The sequence below is a fragment of the Rhipicephalus microplus genome, chromosome 3 (assembly GCF_043290135.1).
Source record: "Rhipicephalus microplus isolate Deutch F79 chromosome 3, USDA_Rmic, whole genome shotgun sequence".
In the NCBI taxonomy this organism is placed as follows: domain Eukaryota; kingdom Metazoa; phylum Arthropoda; class Arachnida; order Ixodida; family Ixodidae; genus Rhipicephalus; species Rhipicephalus microplus.
In genome coordinates, this window is record NC_134702.1 from 25,542,134 (window position 1) to 25,569,206 (window position 27,073).

A 27,073-nucleotide genomic window follows, 5' to 3' on the forward strand; every position below is an offset into this window, starting at 1 on the left:
TTTTTATGCTTCGAATCACTCACTTTTTATGCAATTGGTAGTATTTTGTGACTCCTAATTGTTATTTTACTCCTATTGCTATTTAGAATTTATTAGTGGGATTTCTTGCCCGATATGATGCCCGCATAGGGTTTATTTGCAGCAGAGCTGCTTAGGAACTTAGAAATTACTGTCTATTCAGAAAATATTCTTTCTCTCGGGGTGTCTTCTCTGGGCCACAGCAACAGGAACATGTGCATAATCGTACGCGAATTTTTCGGCGACACCAAAGAAATCCCTTGCTAATTTACTTTCATTCAAAATTTCGCCCTTCAGCCTTTCTTATTATCCGATGATTGTATACTTCTGTGTTGTTCTACACTTATTTATCGGTACGTAAAATAATCACCCTAAAATATTCTCCAATCAAACTATTAGTTTTTTTGTTCGTTTTAATTCTACATTTTAACCGTCTAGTACCCGGTGGTCTCATGGCCGATCCCCCGACGAAGTGGGTTAGAGCGAAATCACATGAGCCAAGCAAGCCACCAAGCACAAGGAATCGTGTGACTTTTTTTTTTCACATGTTTCTGCATGATTGTGTAGTTACTGACAATCGTATTATGAGTAGTCGTAGCTACAAAGATTTCAGTACCGTCACTGCTGTTATGTGCGATTGCCCGAGATCATAATCACCATTATCACAGCCGAACCACTTGTCCAGCGAATGACAAATGGAAGGAGCCTTTGTCGCTGTAGCACATTTCTTTTTATTCTGTCGTCGTTACTCTTATCAGAGAAAAAGATTTCTAGTAGCCCCATTACAAAAGCTAGGAATACAAGTAAATGTACCAGTACTTTTATCACTTGGCGGCACTTCATTTGGTTACTGCCACAGGGATATATGCTCCACTGTGTTTGACTACATCAATGCAACTTAACCTTTTCAGATCTTTTGTTTATAATTCGTAGCGATGTCTGTTAGGAACAAGAGATGATTTGACCGCTTGCTCAGCAAAAATGTTGTTTTTAGGCAGTATTATTTCTAAACTAACTTTTCAGATTGACTTTAATTTCATCTTGGTTTCATTTAAGCATTCGGCCACCCGGTTCTTGGCCCATCCCCCTCTGTGGCTGGGCGCCATCCATCTGAGGTCATCAGCATCAGGATCATCAGCACGAGGCAGCAGCATTCGCGAGGTGGCACGAGCACTGCGTGGCGGCACCGTCGATACTCGCTGAGCACAGAAAAAAGCTTTGTCTTGCATATCTTGCGCAACGAGTGTAGTCCGTTGCCCTCCCTGCCTGCCGCTTTCGACGTTGCGCTCAATGCGTCGCCCTCTTGAGTGACCTTAGCGACGACGGGCTGACGCCGATCCTCCTCCGCGTACGACGTCCTAGTGGTGACCACACCGTCCACTCCGAGCGACTGGGGAAACTTCTTCCTTCATTAGTTAACCCGTCCAGTGACGACCTCTGCTGAAACCGTCATGGAGCTGTAAGTACGACCAATTTTAGAGTCGACTTTCCGAGGTATTCTCAGGCTGCAGGGTGGCTAAAACCGCATTTCTTTCCCGAAAAAAAAAAAAAATGTCCGCCGCGGTGGCATAGCGGGTGTGGTATTCCCATTGTCCATTCTCCCGGCAACCGCGGTTATTGTTCAGAAAAATTTCTCCCGGCAGTCGCCTCCTATTGGCTCTCATATGTCACGTGACTAACTGGCGGGGGGGGGGGAAAACTGGCAGCTGCGGGACAGATGTGGCCTAGCGTGCGTTAGGTTAGGCATGGTCAAGTTCTCCCGGCTGCCGGGAGAATAATACAAAAAAAATTCGCCCGGCAGTTAGTCACTTGACATATGAGAGCCAATGGGAGGCTACTGCCGGGAGAAATTTTTCATGGAACAATTATCCCGGTTGCCGGGAGAAAAGACACACCCCTTGGTATTTGGTTGCTGACACAAAAGTCGTGGGTTCGACCCCGACCCCGGCGGTAGCATTTAGATGAAGGCGAAATTCTGAAGGCCCGACTACTTTTACGAAGCCAGTGCACGCTCAAGAACCCCGGGTGGTTGAAATTTCGGGAGCCCCGGAGTCCACTGCGGCGTGCCTCGTAATCTTATCGGGGCTTCTGCGCGTAATACCCAAGCCATTACTATTGGTTATCTTGTTCTACACCCGAAAACGACGGCCGCGTACGCACTCGCCACAGACCTTTTATAATGTCATCTACACTGACATCATCAACATGCACTGGCATGTTGATGACGTCAGTGTATGTTGCTACATCATTACATCGCTACATCATTACGTGCTGTCAGTGTTGATCACGCGGTTGTATCGGTGTATGTGCATCACGTGCGACACCATTTCTGCACTATCAGTGCACAGAAATGTCGTCCCACGTGGCCACATTCGTGGGCTTACTTGGCGATTGCACAAGGCATATGTACGAACGTGCAAGCTATTAGAGATGCCGCTTTGATCATTTCATGACGGTCTGCCTCAGCCTGTAGCGTAGCGAGAAACATTTTTCGAGAGGGTACGGGGGTGGGCGTGTAGCAATACTTTACGTATGTTCGCGTGTTTGTACAATACACGTTGGAGGAGGGAGTTAAACACTCCCTCTACTTCGCCAGTGGTCTCGATCGCTGTGGGTACAACGATTCTATGTCATATCCTAGCCGAGCTGTCTGGAGCGAAAAGTGGCAATCCTTCGTGCAATGTGCACCAGAGTAATGCCGCAGTACACGCAAAGGACTATGTACTTTGACATTCACAGGGATGTCTTTCAGCTTCAGTACGTTTTGTGCGCGCATGTGCCGAAACCAGCGTGCAGTGTCATGTTTTCTGAAGCGTTATTTTCCTTATCAGGGATGAAGATCAGGAGGTAATACCGGACGCCGAGACCATGGAGTTTTATCGAATGTAAGTGAAGTTTTCGAATAGAAGCACCTACTACGTAATTGAGTGGAGGCAGTTGGGTCGGCATATGAATGCTTAAGCATTAAAAAACAACAAATAAAAAACGTAGTAATGGAAAAGTCGCTTTCAGGTCCGCGTTTTCCCTGCGTTGTGTGCCAAATTAACGCTCATTTTTCTTTAAATGTCACACCAACTAGCCCAGCAATTCACAATTCCAAAGCCTTTCAGAAGCTCTCCAGTTTGTTTCTTTTCTATTGCTACATTGCAGAGGTCCGCCGGTGCCTTCCATCTTGAGAAAACCAGGAGCACGATCGAAGCGGTATGAGGATTTAAATGTTATAATAATCAACAAGCGATTACCAAAATTATCTGTTGAATTTCTTATAGTTTTCTTGCTATCTGGTCAAGTGTTTGTACGTCCTTTTGATGGAGGCACGTGGATTATCTTAACCTCTATATGTTACCTTTATAGACTGGAAATCTCTCGAAGAGTGTCCTTCTCAAAGGACGTCTCCGAAGGGTAAGAACAAGGGAATGCCGCTGTTACCAACAGTCTCTGAATTCCCGCTTTTCATACTGTAACTGCGCATGTAGACGCCCCTTATTTAAATTAAGCGAAATACGGTGCCATGCGTTGGCGCGCTTTAAGAAAGCTGTATAACTGAAGCTCGCTGGTCCGCTTTCAGGTCGTCGGAGTCACTCGATCGTCGATTGCGCTTCAACGTCCCTCAGCCTGGAAGGACGCTCAGAAAGAAACAGTAAGCACAACCGGTTCGATTATACGGTGGCGAAATGCAATAAGTCTATACGAGACACGCAACACAGAATCCAGATAGAAAGGCCAGCGAATTGGTGAACCTTCATGTGAAATGTATCGGTTCTATTAGCGAAATGTAGCATAAGGAAAGAAGGTCGCAACATCTGCCTTTTGATCTGCGTTTTTGTCGTCCTTTAGACAACGCGTTGTCGTATAAAACAAAAAAAAAAGATATGGAGTCACCCAAGCAATTCTTACAATGCTGTCGAGTCTTGCGGAATCCCGAAAGATGGTGGAGGAGTTATTGAAGTGATAATCGACAACCACTTCATTGTGGCCCAAAGCCAAAAGGAAGTTCTTACGGACTTCTCAGAAACGAAAGCCTATAGTTGAAAAAAAATCCATCCGGGTCCAGGCATCAAACCTGAGACCAACACCCTACAGGGATAATCACTCTGGTAAAGTCCGTGTTGGCTTCCTTGGGGCTTTGTGCTACAAACGAGTGGTTGTCTGTTATCCGCTTCAATTTTCACGATGTGTGAATGCGAGAGCGTTAGTTGTCGATTAGTGTGGTTACCTCTAGCGCGTTGCACCCAACAATAAATGCGAAAGACGGCGAACAATTTTAGAGTGAGCACGGCAAACTCTAGTGCATCGGCTGCTAAGCAGAGCCCAATCACGTGCTCACCACTTATCACCGCAGCCTGTAGTACTTTGCGAACTCGACATCGTAGCGGCTGCAATGGTGGCTGATAGGCTAATAGACTTGAATACAACGGGACAGGTCCAAAACAGAAATTGTGGAGAGGCATGCCAATTCTGAAGTGTTCGGACGAATTCCCTTTTCACTGACTGTGGACTCTGTAGCAGGCGGTGTCGATGACGAAGAACTATAGGGGACGAACGACGTTGTGTCCTTTTTTTCAGCGTGTCATGTTCTATACAGCATTCTTGAGACCATAAAGACGACAGAACGTGAATGCAACAGTGATCTCATCATCTCATGAATGATGTTCGCGAATTTGATTCTCACTTGTTTAATAACGCCGTCTTCTTACCCTCGACGCTTGTTTTGTGAACAGGAGCGTTTCGGTCATCGCGTTTTGCTCCTTCGCCATGGTCACCCTGGTGGGCGTCTTCTGGGGCTACATCATTCACGGCATGGTCCACACAGAAGGTGCTGTCGACGCTAAACCATGTTGCTGCGCTTTATCTTCCGGCACTGAGCTTTGATTTCCCCGGCAAAAAGGTTTACGATCGAAGCTGTCTAAGCCGGGTCTGTGCAGCAGCAGTACTGAAAGCCCACAGAGAACTATAGTATAGCGGTTACACGCCAATGATCGAATCGACAACTTGCGTGATCTTGCTTTGACCGATCGTGTGTAAGCACGAATTTCAAATCTATTGGCGGATTCACACAACATCACGTGATCTCGCTAGCCAATCATTTGCTTTGCTAACCGCACGCGATCTCGCTATAGCCAATCGTGTGTACTCGCACCCGTAGAAGTTTTTGCGCCGAAGACGCTGCGTTGCGAGCTCGCGATGCAAGGGCCAAGCGCTAGCGGAGAGCCGACCACTTCGACTGTGAGCTCGCGAAGCCGAAGCAATACGGCAACGAATTATTGCTGCCGGTACTGGGGAAGGGATGATGCAAGGGTAATTTATCGCGCATATGCCGTTTCGCTGCAAGACAATCTTTATGGAGTAGATGGACAGTAGCTTTCACAGGCTTCCGAGATGAATGTTAATGCGCACTCAAGCCGATTTTCTTAGTTTTATGACGTGGAAGCGACGTTTCACGTCACGTTCGCGAAGATGTCACGCGACGTGTAGGAAGCGCCATCACGGAGGAAGGGAAGAAACTAGAAAGTCCCGCGGTTCCGCAGGCTTCGGCAAGCCAACCTTCTCTGCCACCATCCCTCATGTGAGGTTAGTACAAGTAGCCTTTTGGGCAGAATTCGGCCAGCGCAGTGCCCGCAATAGACGCAACCAAAGCGAGCCGATGAGCAGTGGCGCCTGCCTGTCACGTATGTAGGGGCTACTTCTTCCTTCAGTTTTTATGGCTGGCTTCAGGGTTGAAACGGGACGCTCTCTCTTAGTACATTTACTTGCTCCATACACAGTGAGCACAGCACAAGCAACAAAACATCACAGCCACGGGGACCTCGGTGCACGTCATTGCGCACGTGAAAAAACAGCTCGCCTGTCAGTGCAATTGTTTAGTTGCGAGGCACTGCAGCGTATTGAAGCCTATTCACAGAACTTCCTTTAAATGCATGAAGTGCATACGTGTCGCTTAGCTGGAACAAACGTTTCCTGTGTGTGAATGATTGTGGCAGCAAACGTTTGGAGAAAGATGTTCCACACGGGATATCGTGTTTACCTTTCATGGTTTTAAAGGGCTTACCTTATTTTCAGTACAGGAGTGACGCCTTCGCCGACTCACCGAAACCGAGAGTACTTGAAAGGTAAAGGTGGATTTGATTTTCGATGCGCACTAATTAAATGGATTTAGTTTTTTTCTTGACCACGAAGTAAAATAAATTTTATTGTATGTGTCTTTTTCTTCAGCTAGTGCTCAGGAAGAAGTCCTGAGGGACCTCGACGACTCGGACTACGCTGTCCCCAACTGTAAGCAAACACGGACATCTGTGCGTCCGTATATATATGCACCAACTGTTGCGGTCAACATTTTCTAAAGCGTAGACAGTGCAGAGCTTTCCGAGCTTTGCGTAAGGTAGAGTGTTCCAAATGGCAACTGACGATCACTCATGGTATGACTCTTGCCGTGCTTAAGTACTGTCCCGATGGCTGAGACCATTTTTATGTAAAAATGGTATGCTCTTACGACGGGGACTTGATTGTACTTGACTAACATTTTGTGCTGTGATAAATCGCCAAATAAAAGCGTCGGTGCAATAAATGTCTTGGCAATGGGACCTGCCTTCGTTAGTACCTTGATGTAGACGAGCCCTCTTGTGGAAACATTTTTTAATAGCGAAAATTCTTGTTCAACCACTTCGCAACACTTGAAGCTTGCATTTTACCCCGAACTTATGCCTTGTTTGGTTGTCTTTATTACCGAAATTCATAATTTTAACATGTACCCAAATTACCGGTCGCACGCTTGCTTTTATTGTGCAGTGGTGTTTCTCACGGAGCGGTCCAGGCGTCGCCGGCTGCGAACGCCCGTCGTGGTCCTGAGACGACACCAGCCGCACAATGCATCGCAGACGCCTTCACTGCTGACTCGGCACCTGAACAGAACGCGGACCTTCCGGCCTCGGCGGCGCGCCAAGCCCACGCGCAAGCCCGTGTTCCAATGGCGTTCCAAGGTCCTCGTGAACCCCGAGGCCACGTCCGCGACGGACAGCACTGGCAGGCCACCGTCGGCGGCCGAGGAGGAGTCCGCTTCGCCGTCCCTGCCGCCTCCCGAGGTGACCTCCGGAGAGAGCAACAATGGAGGTGGCGAGAACGCCCTGTTTCCCGGCGATGACGTCGAAGTCGGCGTCAGCGACGTCTCGAGAGAGACCGACTCTCGAAGCGGGCGAGGTGGACTTCTGGACCCTCAGGTGACCATCGGAGACGCGTCGGACAACGACACATCGTTGATCGGCAACAAAACCGAGGTCACCCACTTCGCTGGACACGTGGTGGACAACAATGGCACGTGGCAGGACAACTCGACTGGCGTAGGAACGCCGCAAGATTCGTCGCGTGAATCTTCGGCCGACAATTATGAGGATGACCGCAGTGACCCCGATGACGCGGAGGAGGTCGTCTCTTCAAACGCCTTGCTGAGCGAGGACGATGAGCGGGCAGCAAAGGCCGCTGTTGACCCCGAAGGGCGAAATGACTCGTTGCATCCCGCCCCGGTCGGCGAAGGGACAAGAAATGATACTTTAGCGATGAACGTGACGATAACGCTGAAGGTGAATGTGGCAGCGAATACGTCTGAGGCGGTGACTCTGGAAGGAGTCGTTAACGCCACCGAAACAGACTATTACGACTAACGGTGTGCGTTAGAGAGCACTTATTCTTGCCTGTGCTCATTTCATCATCTTCCGTTGATGAAATTTCGTATACCATAATGTCGAATCATTCACCTTATGTGTATTTCCGCTACCACTCATTAAACGTTTTTTTCCCTTCCTTCTTTTTACTTCAGATTTTCGCTGCTATTGTACAGCCTCTCGGTCAATTTTGTGGAGTTCGGTGAATACATCCGCCGTTTCGATGAAATCGTTTCCATAATTTTTCCCTTTGTCATCACCAGAATTAGGGGCCATTTGCATGTAGCGTCATCTCTGTGTCAAAGTTTGCTGTGCCACCCTTATAAAATGGCCATAACGTTACCAGGCGAACAGATGTTCTACTCTGTAAACATATGGAGACATTTTATACGCATTTACATATTTAGAAAGCATGGAAATGGAAGACCTTGTTCATACTTGAGTAACAATGCTGCCACTAACGCGTGCATTAGTGGCTTAAGAGGCGTAGGTGGAAAGTTTTTTTTGGGTTCGACCGTACTTTATGTATGCTAATGCATGCGTTTATACGTGCACATGTATGTATAGGCAAACGAAATTAAAAATATTCAGAGAGGGTTTGAATCTTCCCTTCCCCCCTTCTCTTGGTTACGCCTTTGCCTGCAAGTCTCTGTCGCTAAATGTTCGAATTTCACTCGGCAACTTACTATAGTGCCGTGGTGGCCGCCTACAAATCAACCAAAGAAGACGCCGGAGTCCGCTCTTAACCCGTCCTCACCTCGCCTACTCAACTACCTCACAACGGAGAAGAAAGGAAATTGAGAACAGTGAAGAGACAAGAATAAAGCTTGTTTTGTATTCGAGCCGTTCGGTTGTATTTCTTCACCACGCGTGCAGGATTTTGTGCACAAATTCAAATGTACGTGCTGTGACATAATTTGGGAAACGAATAGAAGTAATGCGAAGAAAAACAATGTGGGTGTGCCGTGCTGCCAAGTTGCCAGAAGGTGAATTTTCACATAACTTCAGAATATAATAAAATTTCAAAGACATGAATGAATTCCACTTGAAAATGGGGCTGACAACGGCATTCGAACCACCGACCAGCCGGTTTAAGCTGATCTTCCTTCGTCTTTTAGATCTTTCGAAACTGATAACCGCATATGACCTTTAAGAAAGCATGAAAAACTTCACCTGAGTTGGTCAATCGATGCAATTATAGCGGCTCCGACATGGAAGCGAGTAATTTAATTTTAACTATGCGCAACAATAACGCACAGCCCTAGTCACATGTTCGTTTCATAACCGGAAGGTCACTGGTTCGAACCTCCTGTTGTATTAATTTGCAATAGGAATTCTTTGGAGGCTTTAAAATTTTATTTTCTGTAGCTTTATTTTCTGAAGATTCTGCATCCCTTTGCCTTTGAAACAGGGGACCTCTGGCTGGTACTGGGTATCGAACCTGGTACCTTCCACAGTGAAAGTAGGCGCTCATACGTATTTTCCGAGCTAAATATTGCCTGGTGTTGTGCCTCGCCCAAGTTCCACGTGGTCTTCGCGGCCTGCTGGCACCTGGCAGCTGTTGATGAGTCAACCCTGCACCGGGACGGCGACGGACGCGGACAATCGGGAAAAACCACGTCGCCGGCTCCTCTTGACACAAAAGTCGTTGGCCAAGCTTTTGTCAGCCGCCGAGAGCAACACTCCGAAGCAGCATCGACCCAGCAGCTGTACGGGGTATTCTGCCTTGCTTGAGTCAACCTGGCTGCATCAGGGAGCGACTTTGCGCATGGGATTCCACGTCATCTCACTGTGGTGCCACGCTGGCGCGTGGGGTCTCCCTCACCAAACAGCGAACTGGGCATGCCTTGCCCCCTTTCCTAGGTTCAGAGGGAGGCGGTGTTTGGCTTTCCCTCTTCGGGGACGGAGAGGAAGACGACGATCTCATTGGAGTATCCTGCGCATAAATTTTCTTTGCAAGGGATCTTGGGAAGGCGGACGATGTATAAAAACGCTAGCGCAGAGGCGCTCGTGTGTGATTCTCTTTTCATGTTGTACCACGCTACCATGTAAATACTGTATATAAACATTTTTTTCTCCTTCTCCGGCTTCTCTACTCGTCCTCTCCGGGGACTCGGATGGCCCGAGTCCGCACCATGACCACTGTTGCGCCTTTGGGTAGCGTGGTGCGGACTCGGGCCATCCGAGTCCCCGGAGAGGACGAGTAGAGAAGCCGGAGAAGGAGAAAAAAATGTTTATATACAGTATTTACATGGTAGCGTGGTACAACATGAAAAGAGAATCACACACGAGCGCCTCTGCGCTAGCGTTTTTATACATCGTCCGCCTTCCCAAGATCCCTTGCAAAGAAAATTTATGCGCAGGATACTCCAATGAGATCGTCGTCTTCCTCTCCGTCCCCGAAGAGGGAAAGCCAAACACCGCCTCCCTCTGAACCTAGGAAAGGGGGCAAGGCATGCCCAGTTCGCTGTTTGGTGAGGGAGACCCCACGCGCCAGCGTGGCACCACAGTGAGATGACGTGGAATCCCATGCGCAAAGTCGCTCCCTGATGCAGCCAGGTTGACTCAAGCAAGGCAGAATACCCCGTACAGCTGCTGGGTCGATGCTGCTTCGGAGTGTTGCTCTCGGCGGCTGACAAAAGCTTGGCCAACGACTTTTGTGTCAAGAGGAGCCGGCGACGTGGTTTTTCCCGATTGTCCGCGTCCGTCGCCGTCCCGGTGCAGGGTTGACTCATCAACAGCTGCCAGGTGCCAGCAGGCCGCGAAGACCACGTGGAACTTGGGCGAGGCACAACAGCACCCCCGCCGCCAGATGATACATCGGGAGGTCGAGTTGTTCCATGCAGCTCGGCCGGGTCGATGTCGGCGACGTTCCGGCAAGGCTCTTGCTTTCTCGAAGGGCCTGGTCAAACTGGAATGCTCCAAGAGCTGGCCTCTGCGCCCCGCTTCGGTGAAAAGTGGGTGACAAGCTCCAAGAAACGACCTTTGTCAGCCACACACAATGCGACAAGCACCGCGTGCACGCCACTCTCATCGCCAGGCCTCAGATTTTACAAAGCAAACATCTTATCTTAATAACTTAAGCTCAAGGAAACAATGTGCATACTAATCGGGACAAGTGTCCAGTAACTCTTTCATACGTAATTCCATTTGGAATCGAGATAACATTATAATCAAGCTAAACAAGCAAACTGTAGAGCTCGGGACAACGAGGGAGTCAGTAAAAAATTTCTCTATGCCCTCACTGTAACACATTGAAAAAAAAAAAGAGTACACATAAACTAGGTAAAGGTAAACAAAAAAATCAAACAAACCTTCCGCGTCTTTTGACGAGTCAAAACGCTCGACTTAGGGCGTCTGCATTTGTATGAAGGCCACCTCTCTTGTAGCGCACCTCGAAATTGTGCTGCTGCAGTGCTATGCTCCATCTGAGCAAACGACCATTCTTAGGTGACATTTGGTGTAACCAGGTTAGTGGAGAGTGATCAGTTTCTATAATAAACTTAGAGCCAGCAACATAGCAGCCTAGTTTTTGTACGGCCCAAACAATGCAAGCACATTCTTTTTCCGAAGTGCTATAAGCCTCTTCCCTGCTGCTCAATTTGCGACTCAAATACAAAACCGGCCGCTCCTCTCCACTCTGGTCCGTCTGACATAGCACTGCTCCTAAACCGCGTTCGCTTGCATCACACTGAATAGTGAAAGGTTTTGCAAAATCCGGTGCCCTCAAGACGGGTTTCTCACTCAATGCGTGCTTCAGCTTCTGAAAAGCGTCTTCCTTTTTAGAGTCCCATTGAATGTTCACAGGTTCGGTCTTGCGTAAACTATCTGTCAAAGGGCTGGCAATCTCGGAGTAATTCGGGATGTAATGCTGATAGTAACCTGTGAGGCCGAGGAATGCTCTCATCTCGGTCTTAGTGCTGGGACGACGATAACCGACCACCGCGGCTACCTTGAGTTCGGACGGTCGACGACGCCCATTTCCTACAATGTGCCCTAAATAGCTTACTTCAGCACAGCCCAAATGACATTTCTCTCTCTTTACCGTAAGACCTGCATTTTTGATCCGTTCCAAAACCATCCGAAGGTGTTCAACATGGTCTTCCCATTTGTCCGAAAATATCGCCACATCGTCTAGGTAAGGCAGCGCAAATTTCTCGAGCCCGTGGAGAACCTTATCCATCAGGCGGCTGAAACAATACGGCGCGTTCTTGAGCCCAAAGCTCATCATCAAAGGACGAAAAGTGCCCAGGGGTGAGATAAAAGCAGCGTATCGACTCGCGCGCTCTGTCAAAGGGACCTGCCAATACCCCCTAACAAGGTCTAACGTAGAAATGTATTTCGCCTTAGACACTGTCTCTACCCTCTCTTCAATGTTAGGAATAGGGTAAGTCTGGTCGACTGTTACAGAGTTCAGGCGGCGATAGTCCACGCATGGCCTTGGATCACGGCCCGGAATCTCAACCAAAATCAAAGGCGAGGTGAAATCACTGTCTGCTTCGATGATAACACCTAGGTCGATCATGCGGCGAATTTCGGCCTCTAGTATCTCTCTCTGTCTAGGTGACACCCGATACGGCTTACAGCTGATCGGCTTGTTAACCGTCAGCTCAATGTCGTGCTTAATCACATCCGTTTTGCCTGGCTTCTCGGAGAAAACGGTAGCGAATTCCTGTACTAAAAGCTCTAAATCTTCCTCTTGAGCCTTACTTAGGGTGTTCCCTGTGTCTACCCTATCTGACAATGTGCTGCTGACCGTGCCATCGGAAAGACAAAGGATTTCCGCGCCCTCATCCTCAGGAACATTGAGTGCAAGGTTTACTACTGCTTTTCGTCGCATGTAGGGTTTCATTAGGTTACTGTGATACACTTTGGGGCATTTCCGGCCCCACTTTACCTCGTAGTTGGTGTCTGAAAGCACTGACATCACTGTCGCTGGTCCCTCCCATTGTACGTCCAGCTTGTTTTTTCTTGAAGGGCACAACAGCATCACCTCATCGCCCACTCTAAAGACTCGCTTTCGAGCTGACTTATCGTAACGGGCCTTGGAAAGCGCCTGTGCTGCGCGCATGTTGCTCTCCACCACTTCGCGTGTAGTCCCCAGTCGCCCCAATAAATCCAGTACATAGGAAACCACATTAGGGTCCTCCCCATATCCAGTCCATGACTCTCGTATCAAGTGCAGCGGACCTCTCAAGTTCCTGCCGTAGACAAGTTCAGCCGGACTAAAACCCGTACTCTCGTGTGGGGCCGACCTCAGAGAAAACATCGCAGCTGGTATACACCCCTCCCAGTCACTTTTATGCTCAAAGCACAAAGCTCGCAAAACGCGTTTCATGACCGAGTGCATGCGTTCCACAGGGTTCGACTGTGGATGGTGAATAGAGCTATGCGCGATTTTTATCCCGCAGCGTTCTAGGAATGTAGTCGTAAGGCAGCTTGTGAACACACTTCCGTTGTCACACTGTATCTCCGAGGGAAAACCCACCCGAGAAAAAATAGACAACAATGCGTCCACCACGCATACTGAACTCAACTCTTTCAGTGCGATTGCCTCCGGGAACTTGGTGGCAACGCACAGCGCGGTCAGGACGTACCGATATCCTGATTTAGATGGAGGCAGAGGCCCCACGATGTCAATCACGAGCCGACGGAAGGGTTCTGTGACTATTGGCACTAGTTTCATTGGTGCCTTCCATTTGTCTGTTGATTTTCCTATCCGCTGACAAGTGTCGCATTCACGGACAAACATCTCTACATCCTTCCAGCACCCGGGCCAGTAGAACTCCTGAGCCAGCTTAGCTTTCGTTTTCTTTATACCTAAGTGGCCCGCCCAGGCGTTGCTGTGGGCCAGGTCGAGAATGTTCCGCCGGTATTTTAGTGGAACTACCACTTGGTTGTAGACCCGCCCTTTAGCGTTCTCATACCTGCGATGCAACACCTCGTTTTGGGTGTAGAACGAAACGTTCTTCCTAGAGTTACCTTCCTTATGTATGGCATCTAGCAGCATAGAGAGTGCGAGATCCGCCTTTTGATCGACCACTAGCGTTGCACGGTCGGTTCTGGCTAGCTGACACCAACTGGTGGATGCGGGTGTTAACACCGAGCCTGTCACCAAGTCCTCGTTTTCGGGCGTTAGAGATATTTCCTCGCTGTTGTCGACCATAGCCCCAGTTTCCGTCTCGACAACTCGCATGGCAGACTCATTTTCCGTCGCAACTACCTCAGGTTTTCCTACACTGCCCTCGGACGTCTGTTCCCCAGAGGGTGAGCTGCTCAGCTGTTGCGTCAGCTCGCGCGCCTTCGAACGGGTAAGGGCCATGCAAGCTATTTCGGTGGCAAATGATTCTCCACGTGTTTTTAACATTTCCTCAGACTTATTTGAAAATAGGTAAGGGAAGTGCTCCGGAAGGTTGGCTGAAATTGCTGCTTCCGTACACAATTGGCCGAAAGGGCCCTCGATTACAACCCTCGCTATCGGTAGGCAGACGCTTTGCTTTTCTGCCACTTGCCGAATCCAGGCACACTCTCCTATATAGTCTTCGGAAGATACGCAACTTGGATGCGCTACATCCATTGTGGCCGCCGAGTCCCTCAATACCCTACACATTCGGCCGTTCACTGAGAGTGTCCTCATGTAAGGCTTCAACAGCTTTAAGCTATCCTCTGACTCCTGAATTGTGGCAAATGCCATGTGCCTCTTACAGCTCCTGGCCATGTGGCCCTTTTCTCCGCAGCTGTAGCAAACAACTGGCTTCCGCGCTTCTAACGCATGCGCTATGTCACCAGGCGCCTTTGAACCTGATGAAGGTGCCGCCTTAGTCCCCTCACTGTCCTTTCCCTGCTGACTGTCTAATAACTTGGAATTCTCGGGTTTCCAGTTATTTCTTGCAAACCTCTTGCGTCCCTGGTTTCCCGACCAGCTTTCTACCTTTTCATTTTTTTCCGAAGTTCGTGGTGTACTGCGGAGACTACGGCGTGAGCAGTAATCTTCGGCGAGTTCTGCTGCCCTGTTCATGTCTACGTCTTTCATCCTATCCTGCACCCAAAGCCTTACCTCCTCGGGAATTCCCCGGTAAAACTGCTCAAGTACCATCAACTCAATGACCTTGTCATGGTTGCCATAGACTTGCGCGCTTTTGAGCCACTCTTCAAAGTTGGCTCTAATTTGGTAGGCATAGTCTGAATGAGATTCGTTGCCCCTCTTAGAGTGCCTGAACCGCAGGCGGAAAGCCTCTGTCGATAGGCGATATTTTCGTAGTAATGCAGCCTTTACCCTGTCATACACCTCGGAGTCCTCTTTATTCATTCTTGCGATAACATCGGACACTTCGCCTGGTAGTACGCATATCAGTTTTTGTGGCCAAGTCTCCCTACTAAACCCTGCATTTTCGCATGCTCGCTCAAAATGCACGAGGTATAATGCAATGTCGTCACCCGCCTTGAAGGTGTGGATTAGATCCTTTATCTTTGATTCTCCACCCCCTGAATTTCGATTTCCCACGGACATACGAAGCTCCAGTTCTTTCAGACGGATTTCATGTTCTTTATCCTCGCGATCCCTCCTTATTTCCTCCTCTCTCTGTTCACGGGCTAAGCGCTCACGCTCCTCTTTCTTTGCCAAAATGGTTTCTCTGGCCTCAATGGCCTCTTCTAAACTCACTTCCTCTTTTCCCAAGTGCTCCAAAATTTGTTGTTTTCTTTTAACCGAGCCGACCGAAATATTCAGCTCCTGACAAATTTCGAGGAGTTCTTGGACCTTAAACTTCTCCATCTTAGATATGCACACCGTTTCTCTTCTAAGGTAATTTTGCCCACGAGCCACCCAATTCTTGGTCTGCGAATCAAAATTTACCAAAATCACCCTACCACGTTACCGACCATCTGCGCTAACGAGTCTGGCGAAAAGAAGAGCAAACACGCGGCACTCACCACTTCGATGCAGCCGACGCAGGCGAATCCCATAAGCTGCCAGCCACTGTTGCGCCTTTGGGTAGCGTGGTGCGGACTCGGGCCATCCGAGTCCCCGGAGAGGACGAGTAGAGAAGCCGGAGAAGGAGAAAAAAATGTTTATATACAGTATTTACATGGTAGCGTGGTACAACATGAAAAGAGAATCACACACGAGCGCCTCTGCGCTAGCGTTTTTATACATCGTCCGCCTTCCCAAGATCCCTTGCAAAGAAAATTTATGCGCAGGATACTCCAATGAGATCGTCGTCTTCCTCTCCGTCCCCGAAGAGGGAAAGCCAAACACCGCCTCCCTCTGAACCTAGGAAAGGGGGCAAGGCATGCCCAGTTCGCTGTTTGGTGAGGGAGACCCCACGCGCCAGCGTGGCACCACAGTGAGATGACGTGGAATCCCATGCGCAAAGTCGCTCCCTGATGCAGCCAGGTTGACTCAAGCAAGGCAGAATACCCCGTACAGCTGCTGGGTCGATGCTGCTTCGGAGTGTTGCTCTCGGCGGCTGACAAAAGCTTGGCCAACGACTTTTGTGTCAAGAGGAGCCGGCGACGTGGTTTTTCCCGATTGTCCGCGTCCGTCGCCGTCCCGGTGCAGGGTTGACTCATCAACAGCTGCCAGGTGCCAGCAGGCCGCGAAGACCACGTGGAACTTGGGCGAGGCACAACACTGGTAAGTTTGATTTTCTGCAATACATGTCGAAAAGCAGCCGAAAAAGTTGAGGCCCTTGTCACCATTGTTAAGGCTCAACTTTTGTCTGACGTCACAGCTTGAAATGATGCACCCTGCATGCATATTTTCTGAGCTAAATGTTTCCTGGTAGGTAGGTTTTCCCGCAATTATTATCAAAAAGCAATAATAAATGTTGAGGCCCTTATCAGTCATGATAAGGCTCAACTTTTTCTGACGTTACTGCTCCAAGCGATGCACCCAGCACGCGTATTTTCCGAGCTTAATGTTCCCTCGTACATTTGCTTTCGTGCATTACATGTCGAAAAGCAGTCGAAAAAGTTGAGGCCCTTATCACCTATGATAAGGCTCAACTTATGTCTGACGTCACAGCTTGAAACGATGAACCTAGCATGCGTAGTTTTTTATCGCTTGGAGCTGTGATGTCAGGAAAAAGTTGAGCCTTATCACTGCCGATAAGGGCCTCAACTTTTTCGGCTGCTTTTTGGACATTTATTGCGGGAAAGCAAACTTACCAGGAAACATTTAGCTCGATAGATACGCATGCTGGGCGTATCGCTTCGAGCTGTGACGTTCGAAAAAAGTTTAGCCTTATCATGGCTGATAAGAGCCTGAACTTTTTCGACTGCTTTTTGACATCTGTTGCGGGAAAACCAGCTTACCAGGAAACGTTTAGCTCGGTAAATACGCATGCTGGGAGCATCACTTCTAGCTGTGACGTCAGAAAAAACTTTAGCCTTATCATGGCTGATAAGGGCCTCAACTTTTTCGGCAGATTTTTTACTTTTATTTGGGGAAAGCCAACTTACCAGGAAACATTTAGCTGGGAAATACGTATGCTGGGTGCAGCGCTTCGAGCGGTGACGTCAGACAAAAGTTGAGCCTTATCCGGCGTGATAAGGACCCAAACTTTTTTTGCTACTTTTTGGCATCATTGCGCGAAAGCTACGCATGCAGGATACGTCGTTTCGAGCTGTGACGTCAGACAAAATTTGAGCCTTATCATGGGTGATAAGAGGCTCAACTTTTTCGGCTGCTTTTCGACATGTATGGCAGGAAAGCAAGCGTACCAGGCAACATTTAGCTGGGAAAATATCTCTGAGCGTCTGCTTACGCTGTAGGAGGTACCAGGTTCGATATACAGTGCCGGCTGGTGGTCACCTGTTTGAAGGCAGAGGGATCCAGTATTTTCAGCAATTAATATCACATAAAATATAATTTTAAAGCATCCAACGAATTCACGTTGCAAATGAAGACAACAGTGGGATTTGAACCAGTGATCTTCCGGTTAAGAAACGAACCTGCGACTAGGGCTGTGCGTTATTGCAGCCCATAGTTAAAGTTAAATAAAGTCATAATTAAAATAAAAAATTGATTTTTAGTGAATTTAGCATTCTTACCTACATGGACTTGTGCCTTTGCCTTTTTAACACTATCTGACCTACAATTCGAGCCCGCGTCCTTACGATTTGACCTGAACACCCTACCGACTCGTCTACTGCCACGGACTTGACAGGACTGTGTAACAGTTGGTCTGCACATTGTGCAGCACATTTTTCAATATTAAACGCTGGATATGAGTGTCGGTGCATAGCCTTCTTGCGCCCTCAATCAAGTCTGTTTAAATAGAACGAGACTTTAAAACTAAAAAAAAAATGAATAAGGGCGAAGCTTGCACCTGCCGCGCAATGCTTTAAAAACAACGAGGCTGGTTGGAGACTAACCTGGCCTTCTTCGCTGATATCGGGTCTTTCGTCGGCCCGAAACAAAGTAGAGATGTACCGCAGATTGCCACAAACCTTGTTTGCAGTCGGTAAACATGGCTTACCTTTGAGGTCCGAAATGTCCCTTCGATCAGTTTTTTTGAAACGGTACGAGCAGCACACCCTATCAATTTGATTAATATGCAATGAAAATTTCAGAAACCGTAAGCTTACGCATCACTTAGAGAAGTGCCAAAGAATATATTACGTGGAGTTTAGTTGTGTTACTTTTATCAATATGCGTCAGCTGTGACGTCCGTGTCTATATGTTTTATCTGTATTCTTATATTTCGCTCAAATGTTTCATGTAAATCACTTTACAATTATACATAACAAACTTTATCATGTGCAGCTCAATACTTTCATGGTAACTCCCTGTAGTGGGCATGCACCATGTTACAAGTAAGCACCATCATCATTATCCACTGATGCAGATTATTATCATGATTATTCAGTTGGCGCCTCGATGCCATCTGCGCAGCGTCATACGCTCAAAGACAGAAGATAAGAATTAAGCTGTCCTGCAACGTTTGGGCTGAGGGCACGCCAGGACTGCTACTCCTACCAGGAGCGACGCAACACGTCATCTCGCATCAGAGTGAAGCTCCAATTGTGCAGCGAATCCAGCGCATGGACATGGCAGCGGGCGATTGTCTCATAGCGCCAGACTTGTCACCGCTTGAGGAGGAAGGACCAGGAGGTCCATCTACGTCACCGAAGGCGAGCATCACTCCCGACTCTACGACCAGCAACGAGGGGAGTGTCGAAGACGACATTGGTGGAGCTGTCTCACTGCTGACGGCGCAGTCAAGCACTGAAGAAACACCTGAAATACCGAAACGACATGGTTTCTTTTTTGCCCCTGTCAAGTTCTTCAGATTCCTGGAGGCTTTCGGAAGAAAGAACTCCGTTGGTCGACACCAGGACGGCTCATCCTGGTCCACCACAGAAGATAATGAACACGACGCCGGTGGAAGCGCGCATTCAGTAGACGTCACTTCGTCCGGCTCCTCTCAGGCGGCGATGGTGGAAGACCCAAGTCCTCAACGCCTTCGCGTTTCCAGACCACATATGCCCAGTGGCACGAAGAGAACATGGCTCATTCTGCTCTCGATGATTGGCGCGTTTTTCCTCTGCTTCTGGCTGATCCGCCGCTTTTGCGACTTGGATGCCGATGAACCCACGGAGCCGAACCCCACACACCCAGAGTTTATAAAATATGGCGCCGTGGAAACGAACGAAGTACAGGAACTGCTAGAAGATGAAGCGGCGCTTTAGCGCTAAATGCGCTGAACAGAGCAGAAATGCTATTGTGTAGATGCTGCTAATAAGCGTAGTATTATTATGCAAATATTTACGTAGTCTCTGTTAGAAGCAGAACGTCACCATGTATTACTTGCGTCGACAACGTGGCAGGAGCTCACTTTTTCCACTTGAAGCGTCTGTCTGTGCAATGTCGAGAGTGGGCGATGGTCATCAGATGTACAGTGCATTTATTTGGACTCCGCCCACGGTTATCGTCTATTATGAAATGATTAGCTCTAATTCTTTTTATTTCGCCGATTGACTTTTCTACAAAGACTGGAAAAACGCAGCACCAATCGCTTGCACTTGACTCGATGGCAATGCCCGTGCGTGTGCAAATATTGGTCAACTTCAACAAACTCTTTAACTATGACTTTTGTTCTCGTTAGTGCTCGTATTGATCACTTATGCGTTGAGCATCTCGTGTCCACGATGCACTATCCATTATTTTAGCATGCCTGTACTACGAGACATCGTAATGCACAATTATACGTTTACATACTCGATGACAATTGCGAAAACATTTTGCAATATTCGTGTATACACCGAACCTTTTTCCGTCATGCCAGACTGCATTAGAGGACCTCTTCATTTGGCAGAACTCATCATCATCATCATCAATTGCGGGAAAGATGAGACCAGTAGGAGTCGTAGCAATGAGCGATTCTACATGGCTGCATCTTGCTAACGTGAGATACGAGATGCAGCGTTATGGGAACCCAATACTGCTCGGGAAATAGAGCAAGTGGAAAATTTAAAACACGGTAACGCGACAATGAGATCGTGATTGAATACGCACAGCAAATAAAAATAAATGCAAATTATCAGCACATTTCCCAGCACCCTCGGCGAATTTCTTAATTACCGGTAGTTACAAAAATGGCCCTGTAAGACAACGAAGTGAAGCACACTTTTATTGGGCACTCAAGTGATGAAGCCATATTCACAACACCAACCATGTGCTATCGATGCATTCTTTTGTGCTTCTTCAGCAATCAAGACTTGTAAATAGGATGTGTGTGCGGGAGCCAATGTTTCGAAGAGTGGGAAGATGCGCACCACCACTGTTAACGAATCTTTTTCATCGCAAGCTGCCATCTTCCTTTGAATCCCGCTTTTATTTTAGATTTGAGGCAATTGAAGCAAACCCCGAAATAATTCTGGCAAAATATGCTTGGGTCCTCGATATACTTGAATAATTGCTACTTGATTATCTGCGACAACGAATCACAAGGTGACATCCAAACGATGGCTGAGGTAATACGCCAGTAATCCTTTCTCGCAGGTATTTTTTAGTTCACGTTAAAAATTTTTAATGATGATGATCGTCTACCATCCGCATTGCTCGGCCAATAACCTGAGTAGCATAACTCACTTGGACAAGGTCTAATCGCACGATTACACCAGAATACACAATTCACATCGCTCTACAAGCTTTGCAGCGAATCGCAAAGAGAGCAGTCACGCATTTTTCTTCCTTTCTTTACTGAAACCTCCAGAACTTGCACTTGACGTGCGGGTTCATCGGTGTCCCCCGAAGGCATCGGAAGGCGTCGCCAAAGCCATCGCTGTTCGCCAAAGGAATGTTGACTCTGGAACAAAAAAAAAAAAAAAAGAGGCAGATCTCACTTATTCTGAGAAACGATTCCATGCGAAGCGGTAGGCAATTAGTGGTCTGTATAGCGTTTTCTTATTGCTTCGAGTAAAGAGTTGGAGAGTTAAACGGACCTTTGTGCATCTTGAATAGTTGTATGTGTTTAACATGGGGCAGGCCCATAGCGAGAAACGTTTTCGAAGGGGGAGGTACCGCTTATTTTAGGGTCTTCACTATTCGAGAAATGCGATCATTTGAGGAATTAACAGTTTGGAGGCGAAAACAGGCTCATAGAATCTCTCCCACCATGTTGCCCTCTAGTTATGGGATGGGCCACGGGTTTACCAGGCAGTTCGCATTCAGTGACGTCCTTAAGTACACGATTATATGACGTAACGTTGGTACTCATGTTCATAGGTGGGCGAACTCATAAGCCGCCAATCGCATTCACCCAGACTCAAATAGAGCCGCGAGTTTGAGCCTGAGCGAGTTCCGGAGACAAATACTTGGGTGAGTTTGAGTGCGAAAGAGTTCGGCTCAGGAAAATTTTAACGAGTCTGAGTCGGAGTGAGTCCAAAGCATCAGATACATTTCTTGAGTGAGCCCAAGCGATTTCCACTTTTTTTCTGCGGACCTAGAGTCTTATTTATTTACTTATTTAATTATTTACTTATTCATTCTAGAATATTTTTTTATTTAATCATAATGTTAACCCTATCTTGAAGGTTGTTACAGGAAGGGCACAATGAATAACTCCAGACAGAAACATGTAACAATGGCCAACTAACAATCAGTCACTCAGCACGCAACCAAATAGTATTGTAAAATAGCGAAAACAAACTTGGATACAGCAAGATATTTTACATCCCTAACTAGCTCGGCTTTCTGAAACAAACAGCAAACTTTAGTTACCGGTGATGCGTGAGCGCCACAGTAGAGGTCTTCACATGGCGCTGCGGGTAGCCTTCGTTGGAATTCTCGCAGAAGCCCTGCAGGTACGAGTAAAGGAACAAGCGAACAACAAGGTACGCACATTACGTTCGTTAACGTGAGCAATATACAGCGCGAGTCTATAGAGTTCATGTTGCAATCGATTTCTCAAGCGGCGACTGCACGAGAAATGGCTTGCGAACATGGCGCGACTTGATAGCCTAGCTGTGCCTTGGTGTTCGAACCTGTCTCCCCCCCCCCTTTTTTTTTGTTTCTACGTGTGTATATGCTTAGTTACGCTATATATACTAATAATAATTGCTCGGCTTTGGCCCCGAAAACATCGATATAATTATGAGTGCGCTATGCAGTGGAGGGCCCCGGAAATTTCGGCCACCTGGGCTTCCTTTAACGTGCACCTATATATCTCGGTACACTGACCTCTATAGAACTTCGAATTCACCAAAATTCATCTGCCAGGACCGGGATTTGAAAAGCAAATGGAAACGACCGCTAAGAGCAACTGCTCGTGATAGTCGCGTCATATCACTGCATATCTGGCCGCTTAAGGTAATGTTGACTCTGCACAGTCAAACTGGGTAACCTACCTGTCCTACCTCCTCCTCCTGTACAGTCGAAATTACGTGAACTGAACATACACTCTACGTGGTATAAAGGAAGCTACGTACATTATTTAGCCATAAATATTCATGTTTCAATCCGCAATAACTGTACAGTCACGCTAAACACGACTTGCAACACGGGAGCACGTGACCTCACGGAGTTGAAAAGTCGCGCATGGCTTCAACTTGTTTTTATTTCAACAACTAAGTATAATTTTTTTTTATTTGAGATCATACCTAAGTGATAGAAACACATTTAGTAATAAAGATAACGGCTAGTGGAAGCCCCGTAATCTGTGAACTCGTGAAGCCATGCGCTTCCGTATTGCACGTCATATTAAGAGTGACTGTATGTACATTCAGCCAAAACAATATCTATTATGTGCAGCGGACACTTTTTTTTGTCTGCCAGCGCCATATTATAGATTGAGGCTACAAAAAACTACTTCGTGGACATGTGCTTTATAGAAATACACTCGTCTCTAATTCAACTGACAATTCAGTCGTATGGCAAATATATACACAAGAAAAATGCCACGCATGCACTATAGCTAAATATTTGGCCGACTGTATACATGTATGACGTGATGTACGCTGACAGAATACAGTGATGTGAGAAGTACCGCTGTATTTCGGAGGTGTCAGTGCAGATGGCATCACATCAGGTCTACAATGAGCTTGTGCGTGGACGTTGTTTTGAACCTGTATCACACGATAACTAATAACATCCGGGCTTTTAAGAGCCAACGCCACGATGCGATAACGAAGCACGCCGTAGTTATTGATCTATCCGGATATCGTTTCAACCAAGAGACTCACCATGGCGTATGACGTATAGAAGAGCTGCTGGGCAGTGACGTTGGGCAGGTTGGCCAGCACGAAGTTCCCCTTGATGCCGCGCTCCCTGAGGTGCCTGGTGTACATCTGGCCAGGGTCGAAGACGTGCGAGCGAGGTTCGTTAGAAAAGGGGCGCCGCGACCTATCGCGCATGCGCGCCCTCCCCCATCTTCCCATGGCTCATGCGAGACCAGCATGCGGTCAACTCACATTGCTCAGGAAGGCCACGGCGGCGTTGTCGCGCACGTTGGACTCCGCGGTCAGCGCGCCGTATTGCTGCGGCAGAGTTTCGAACACAAACTCAAACTCGCCAGTTTATCACTGGACGCTGTTGCTCTTTTATGCAAGGACACTAGTCGAAAACGTTTTGCCTTCGCGAGAACGCCAAAAAATACTTCGTACAAGTATTTCCGATTTCACGGTCGCAGTGCTTTGCGTTTCTCAGAAAAGGTCATTTAGTGTTACACTCCAGTATAATATCTTTTACTTAAATACAAGAGTCACAAAGGCCACATGTTTGAAATGCCACAGAGTGAAGGCCAAAAGCTTTCCGATTGAACATGCAACATTTCCTATTAAAGTACGACAGACTTCCTGAAATTATTAAGCTGAAACAAGGATGACCTATTTACTCTTAAGCCAATGCAAGAACAATCGTCTCAGAAAGCGACTGACTGCAGCAGTAAACTTAGAATAACAAGGAGCTGGACTGACACGTATTTACAAAATAAGTAAGTATAGAATCAAAAAAAGGAAGTATATATATATATATATATATATATATATATATATATATATATATATATATATATAATGCACTAATTTTTGTCTGCATGCCTGTTGGCGATAAGGCTAAGTGCCTTGCAGGGGGGGGGGGGGGAGGAGGAGCAATAGAAACAATAGAAGACAACAGATGGAGAGATAGAGACGACAAGCGACGGAAAATAGGAGATAGAAAAGTTGGGATCCAGTCGAAGCAGTCCAAGGTCGGGGCACTACAATGCGAGAGCTTCACGGCGTCAGGAGATCGCGAAAGCACGACCGTACAGCTTGAAATTCTCCAAATGAATCCAAAATAAAAGAAGAAGTCAGGAACGTTTGAAAGCGTTTATGGTCAGGAAGGCGTTTGTGGTGGTCAGGAAGTCAAGAACGCCTTTGTGGTGCCCCTGTATACTTTTTTTTCTTGTGTCCGTGTTTATATCTACTGTCTATTTTAAAATATCACAGTAACTCACAGAGCTGACGAAGAGCCCGCTGATCGAGGCGTTGTACTGCTGCGCCAGGCAAATGCTGAAGTTGGCGTACGCGTCGCGAGTCTCGGGGCCCCACCAGTCGTGCACGGCGCCGCTCTGGACGTCGAAGAGGGAGCCAAGGCCCGTCACCGCCGACATCAGCTCTTGGGCCAGGCCGGCCAGCACGCGCGGAATGTACAAGGGCCTGCAAAGCGGCCCGAACGGAACTCGGAAAGACGCCATTTCAAGCTCACTTGTGGGTGTTCATCGCCGATGAAAAGAACGCGCGCAAAACAAGGATGCAAAGGAAAAGAACCGGACATCACAAACGTCATTTGTGATGATTGGTTCGGTTCGCATGTGTGCCCCTTCGCGCACCTTGCTAATGCTCCCCGACGATCCTAACGGACAGCGAAGAGTTTGTGCACACTGTAGCAAACGCATGGTGACACACCGTTAGAAATGATTCCCTCTTTGTCGGTCCGTTCAACAGATCTGACTTCACAAGCTTTCACTGGCAGCAACATCGAGAAAGTTGTACCGTAGGCCGAACTAGGCTTAACCAACCACGTCAGATATTGAAGCGCTATTTGAAATCTTTCAAGAATATTCACTGTCGCTACTTGATCCTGTCCCTACAAACGGGATTCTCGCAATCACTCCTGGTACGACACGTAGCTCGATCTTCCTTCGCAAACGCTATGGCTACAGTGTGCCAACAACAGAAATCGCAATGCGTGGGTTACGACTGCCAAAGGAATCCTCCGCTTTCGCAGGACTGCCCGTGTTATTATTAGTATACAGTTAAGAGTATCTGCGAAGAGTTGTGACGTCAGGCAACAGGGTCTGCCACGGCACACATATATAACGGCGAAATGAAAGGTCAAAGATTGACTCACGCCTTAACGGTAACGATTTTCACAGACACCCAGGAAAATTCGGTATTACAAAAACCAAACTAACAAAAGATGGTGGTGTTTTTTTTCTTACGTCTCGGCGCTGTCAAACCCCATCGGTTCGGCGAACATGGCCATTGGTATGTCTGCAGCCAGAAAGGTAGCATGCTTGTGAGCGAGTGTTTATTTCCAGGTCAGTGTAGGCTCAGCGACTATATGACTATTATCTAGTAGCACTATGCGTTACCGGAGAATGTCTCTCCTTTACCCACCCCTCGTCCCATTCTAGTTTTGAGTCAATCAGGAATCAACGGTTACGTATCTCTCGTACTTACAAAGTGTGTTGTTCTGCGGGTCATAGGTCACGTGGACATCGAACACCGACCCGAACCATCTGAAGGGAAATCAAACAGACGAGACATTACGACAGGTATGCCGCAGCTCGCCAAGGTACTCTGCTTTGACTGCATCTACAGCGTAATGATTACTATGGCTAAAATTGTACTCTTCCTTCTATTTATTTATTTATTTATGTAATCTATATCCTATGTATGATATATATCATATATATCATGCATATCATATATATCATTTTTTCATTCACAAAAAGCGCCGTTCAGAATTTCTTGTTTTAGATCCCAAGTTATTACAGAAATGCCAAAACAGCAACCCAACAATCGACGAAAATTAAAAATTGCATTCCGTCAATTGACGAATTTCTTTTTTCATGCAGTAAGATTGACCCATGTAATCACTTGTTGGACAATGTGTGCATATGCACGAAGTTGATGCGAGGGTATATAACGTTCTTCGTTTCAAATAAATGTCAGCAGTGATGCCAACCCAAGGAGACGTTTTATTCCTAGATTGAACATTGAAAAATTTTTATTGCATAAAATATGCCTGTATTATGTTATTAAGGTCATTTTTTAGACTAACTGACTCTTAATATATTAAGATAGTGCATCTATGGCCAAGTTCTTTTGAATCTTGTTAAAAGCAAAAATCACCATCGACCATCATTTAGGGACTTTTTTTCAACACGTACTGTGGAGTTGCAAATAATTTGCATGCCAATTTCACTTTGCAAACACATTGAAGGCATAGATGTAATCATTCGGGTCAAGTCTGTGACGCCTTTCGTGTACTTGCAGCTTGACAGCGGGTGGTCTATCCTTAATTTTCCACATTGGAAATCACTGTCGCCATATTTTCAGTCGATCTAAGTGGCGCTCTAGTACTGGCCGATAGCTAAGCCTCTTCTCTGTACTTACGATCAGCTCTCAGTTTGGCTAAATCTGTTCGTCACTTTATTTCTATCATGTAAAGGGCTTGACGAAAGATTGAAACACTGAAATAGTTTTCTTTTCTCTTTTAATCACACGGTTTCCACAATACTGAACCTTACCATTTCCTCAGTCATAGTTTTGCTGCGTTCTTCTACAATATTCCTGATTATTTCATATACAGACATTGCTCGGCGAAGGCACGCAGTGAGCGTAATCTTGACACGTGTTTATGTGCACATGACAAAATTTATCTTTGTTTTACAGTGAAGCATTCACTC

At 47.1% G+C, this 27,073-nt stretch overlaps 2 protein-coding genes across 3 annotated transcripts in view; one reads left to right on the forward strand and one right to left on the reverse strand.

The window, feature by feature from the left end:
* The first annotated feature begins 1,131 nt into the window (after positions 1–1,131).
* LOC119160122 (uncharacterized) lies at positions 1,132–8,515 on the forward strand. 2 transcript variants are annotated; one of them, XM_075889112.1, is made up of 9 exons: positions 1,132–1,477; positions 2,850–2,903; positions 3,169–3,219; positions 3,373–3,420; positions 3,587–3,658; positions 4,740–4,834; positions 6,084–6,128; positions 6,232–6,291; positions 6,805–8,515. In XM_075889112.1, the coding sequence occupies exons 1-9, from the start codon at positions 1,470–1,472 to the stop codon at positions 7,671–7,673; spliced, it is 1,302 nt and encodes a 433-aa protein (XP_075745227.1). In that variant the 5' UTR covers positions 1,132–1,469; the 3' UTR covers positions 7,674–8,515. The 2 variants fall into 2 exon arrangements, with proteins under 2 accessions (XP_075745227.1, XP_075745228.1); XM_075889113.1 differs by lacking the exon at positions 4,740–4,834 and having other exon boundaries at positions 6,079–6,128.
* Positions 8,516–20,280: 11,765 nt separating this feature from the next.
* The window catches only part of LOC119162287 (neprilysin-1), a 37,716-nt gene continuing 30,923 nt past the window's right edge, over positions 20,281–27,073 (reverse strand). Inside the window, exons 17-23 of the mRNA XM_075887799.1 lie at positions 25,842–25,900; positions 25,601–25,652; positions 24,614–24,815; positions 23,589–23,654; positions 23,361–23,465; positions 21,901–21,977; positions 20,281–20,986 (exon numbers count right to left, since the gene is read on the reverse strand). Coding sequence (XP_075743914.1) covers positions 20,878–20,986; positions 21,901–21,977; positions 23,361–23,465; positions 23,589–23,654; positions 24,614–24,815; positions 25,601–25,652; positions 25,842–25,900 — 670 coding nt within the window. The 3' untranslated portion in view covers positions 20,281–20,877. The remainder of the gene's footprint in view (positions 20,987–21,900; positions 21,978–23,360; positions 23,466–23,588; positions 23,655–24,613; positions 24,816–25,600; positions 25,653–25,841; positions 25,901–27,073) is intronic.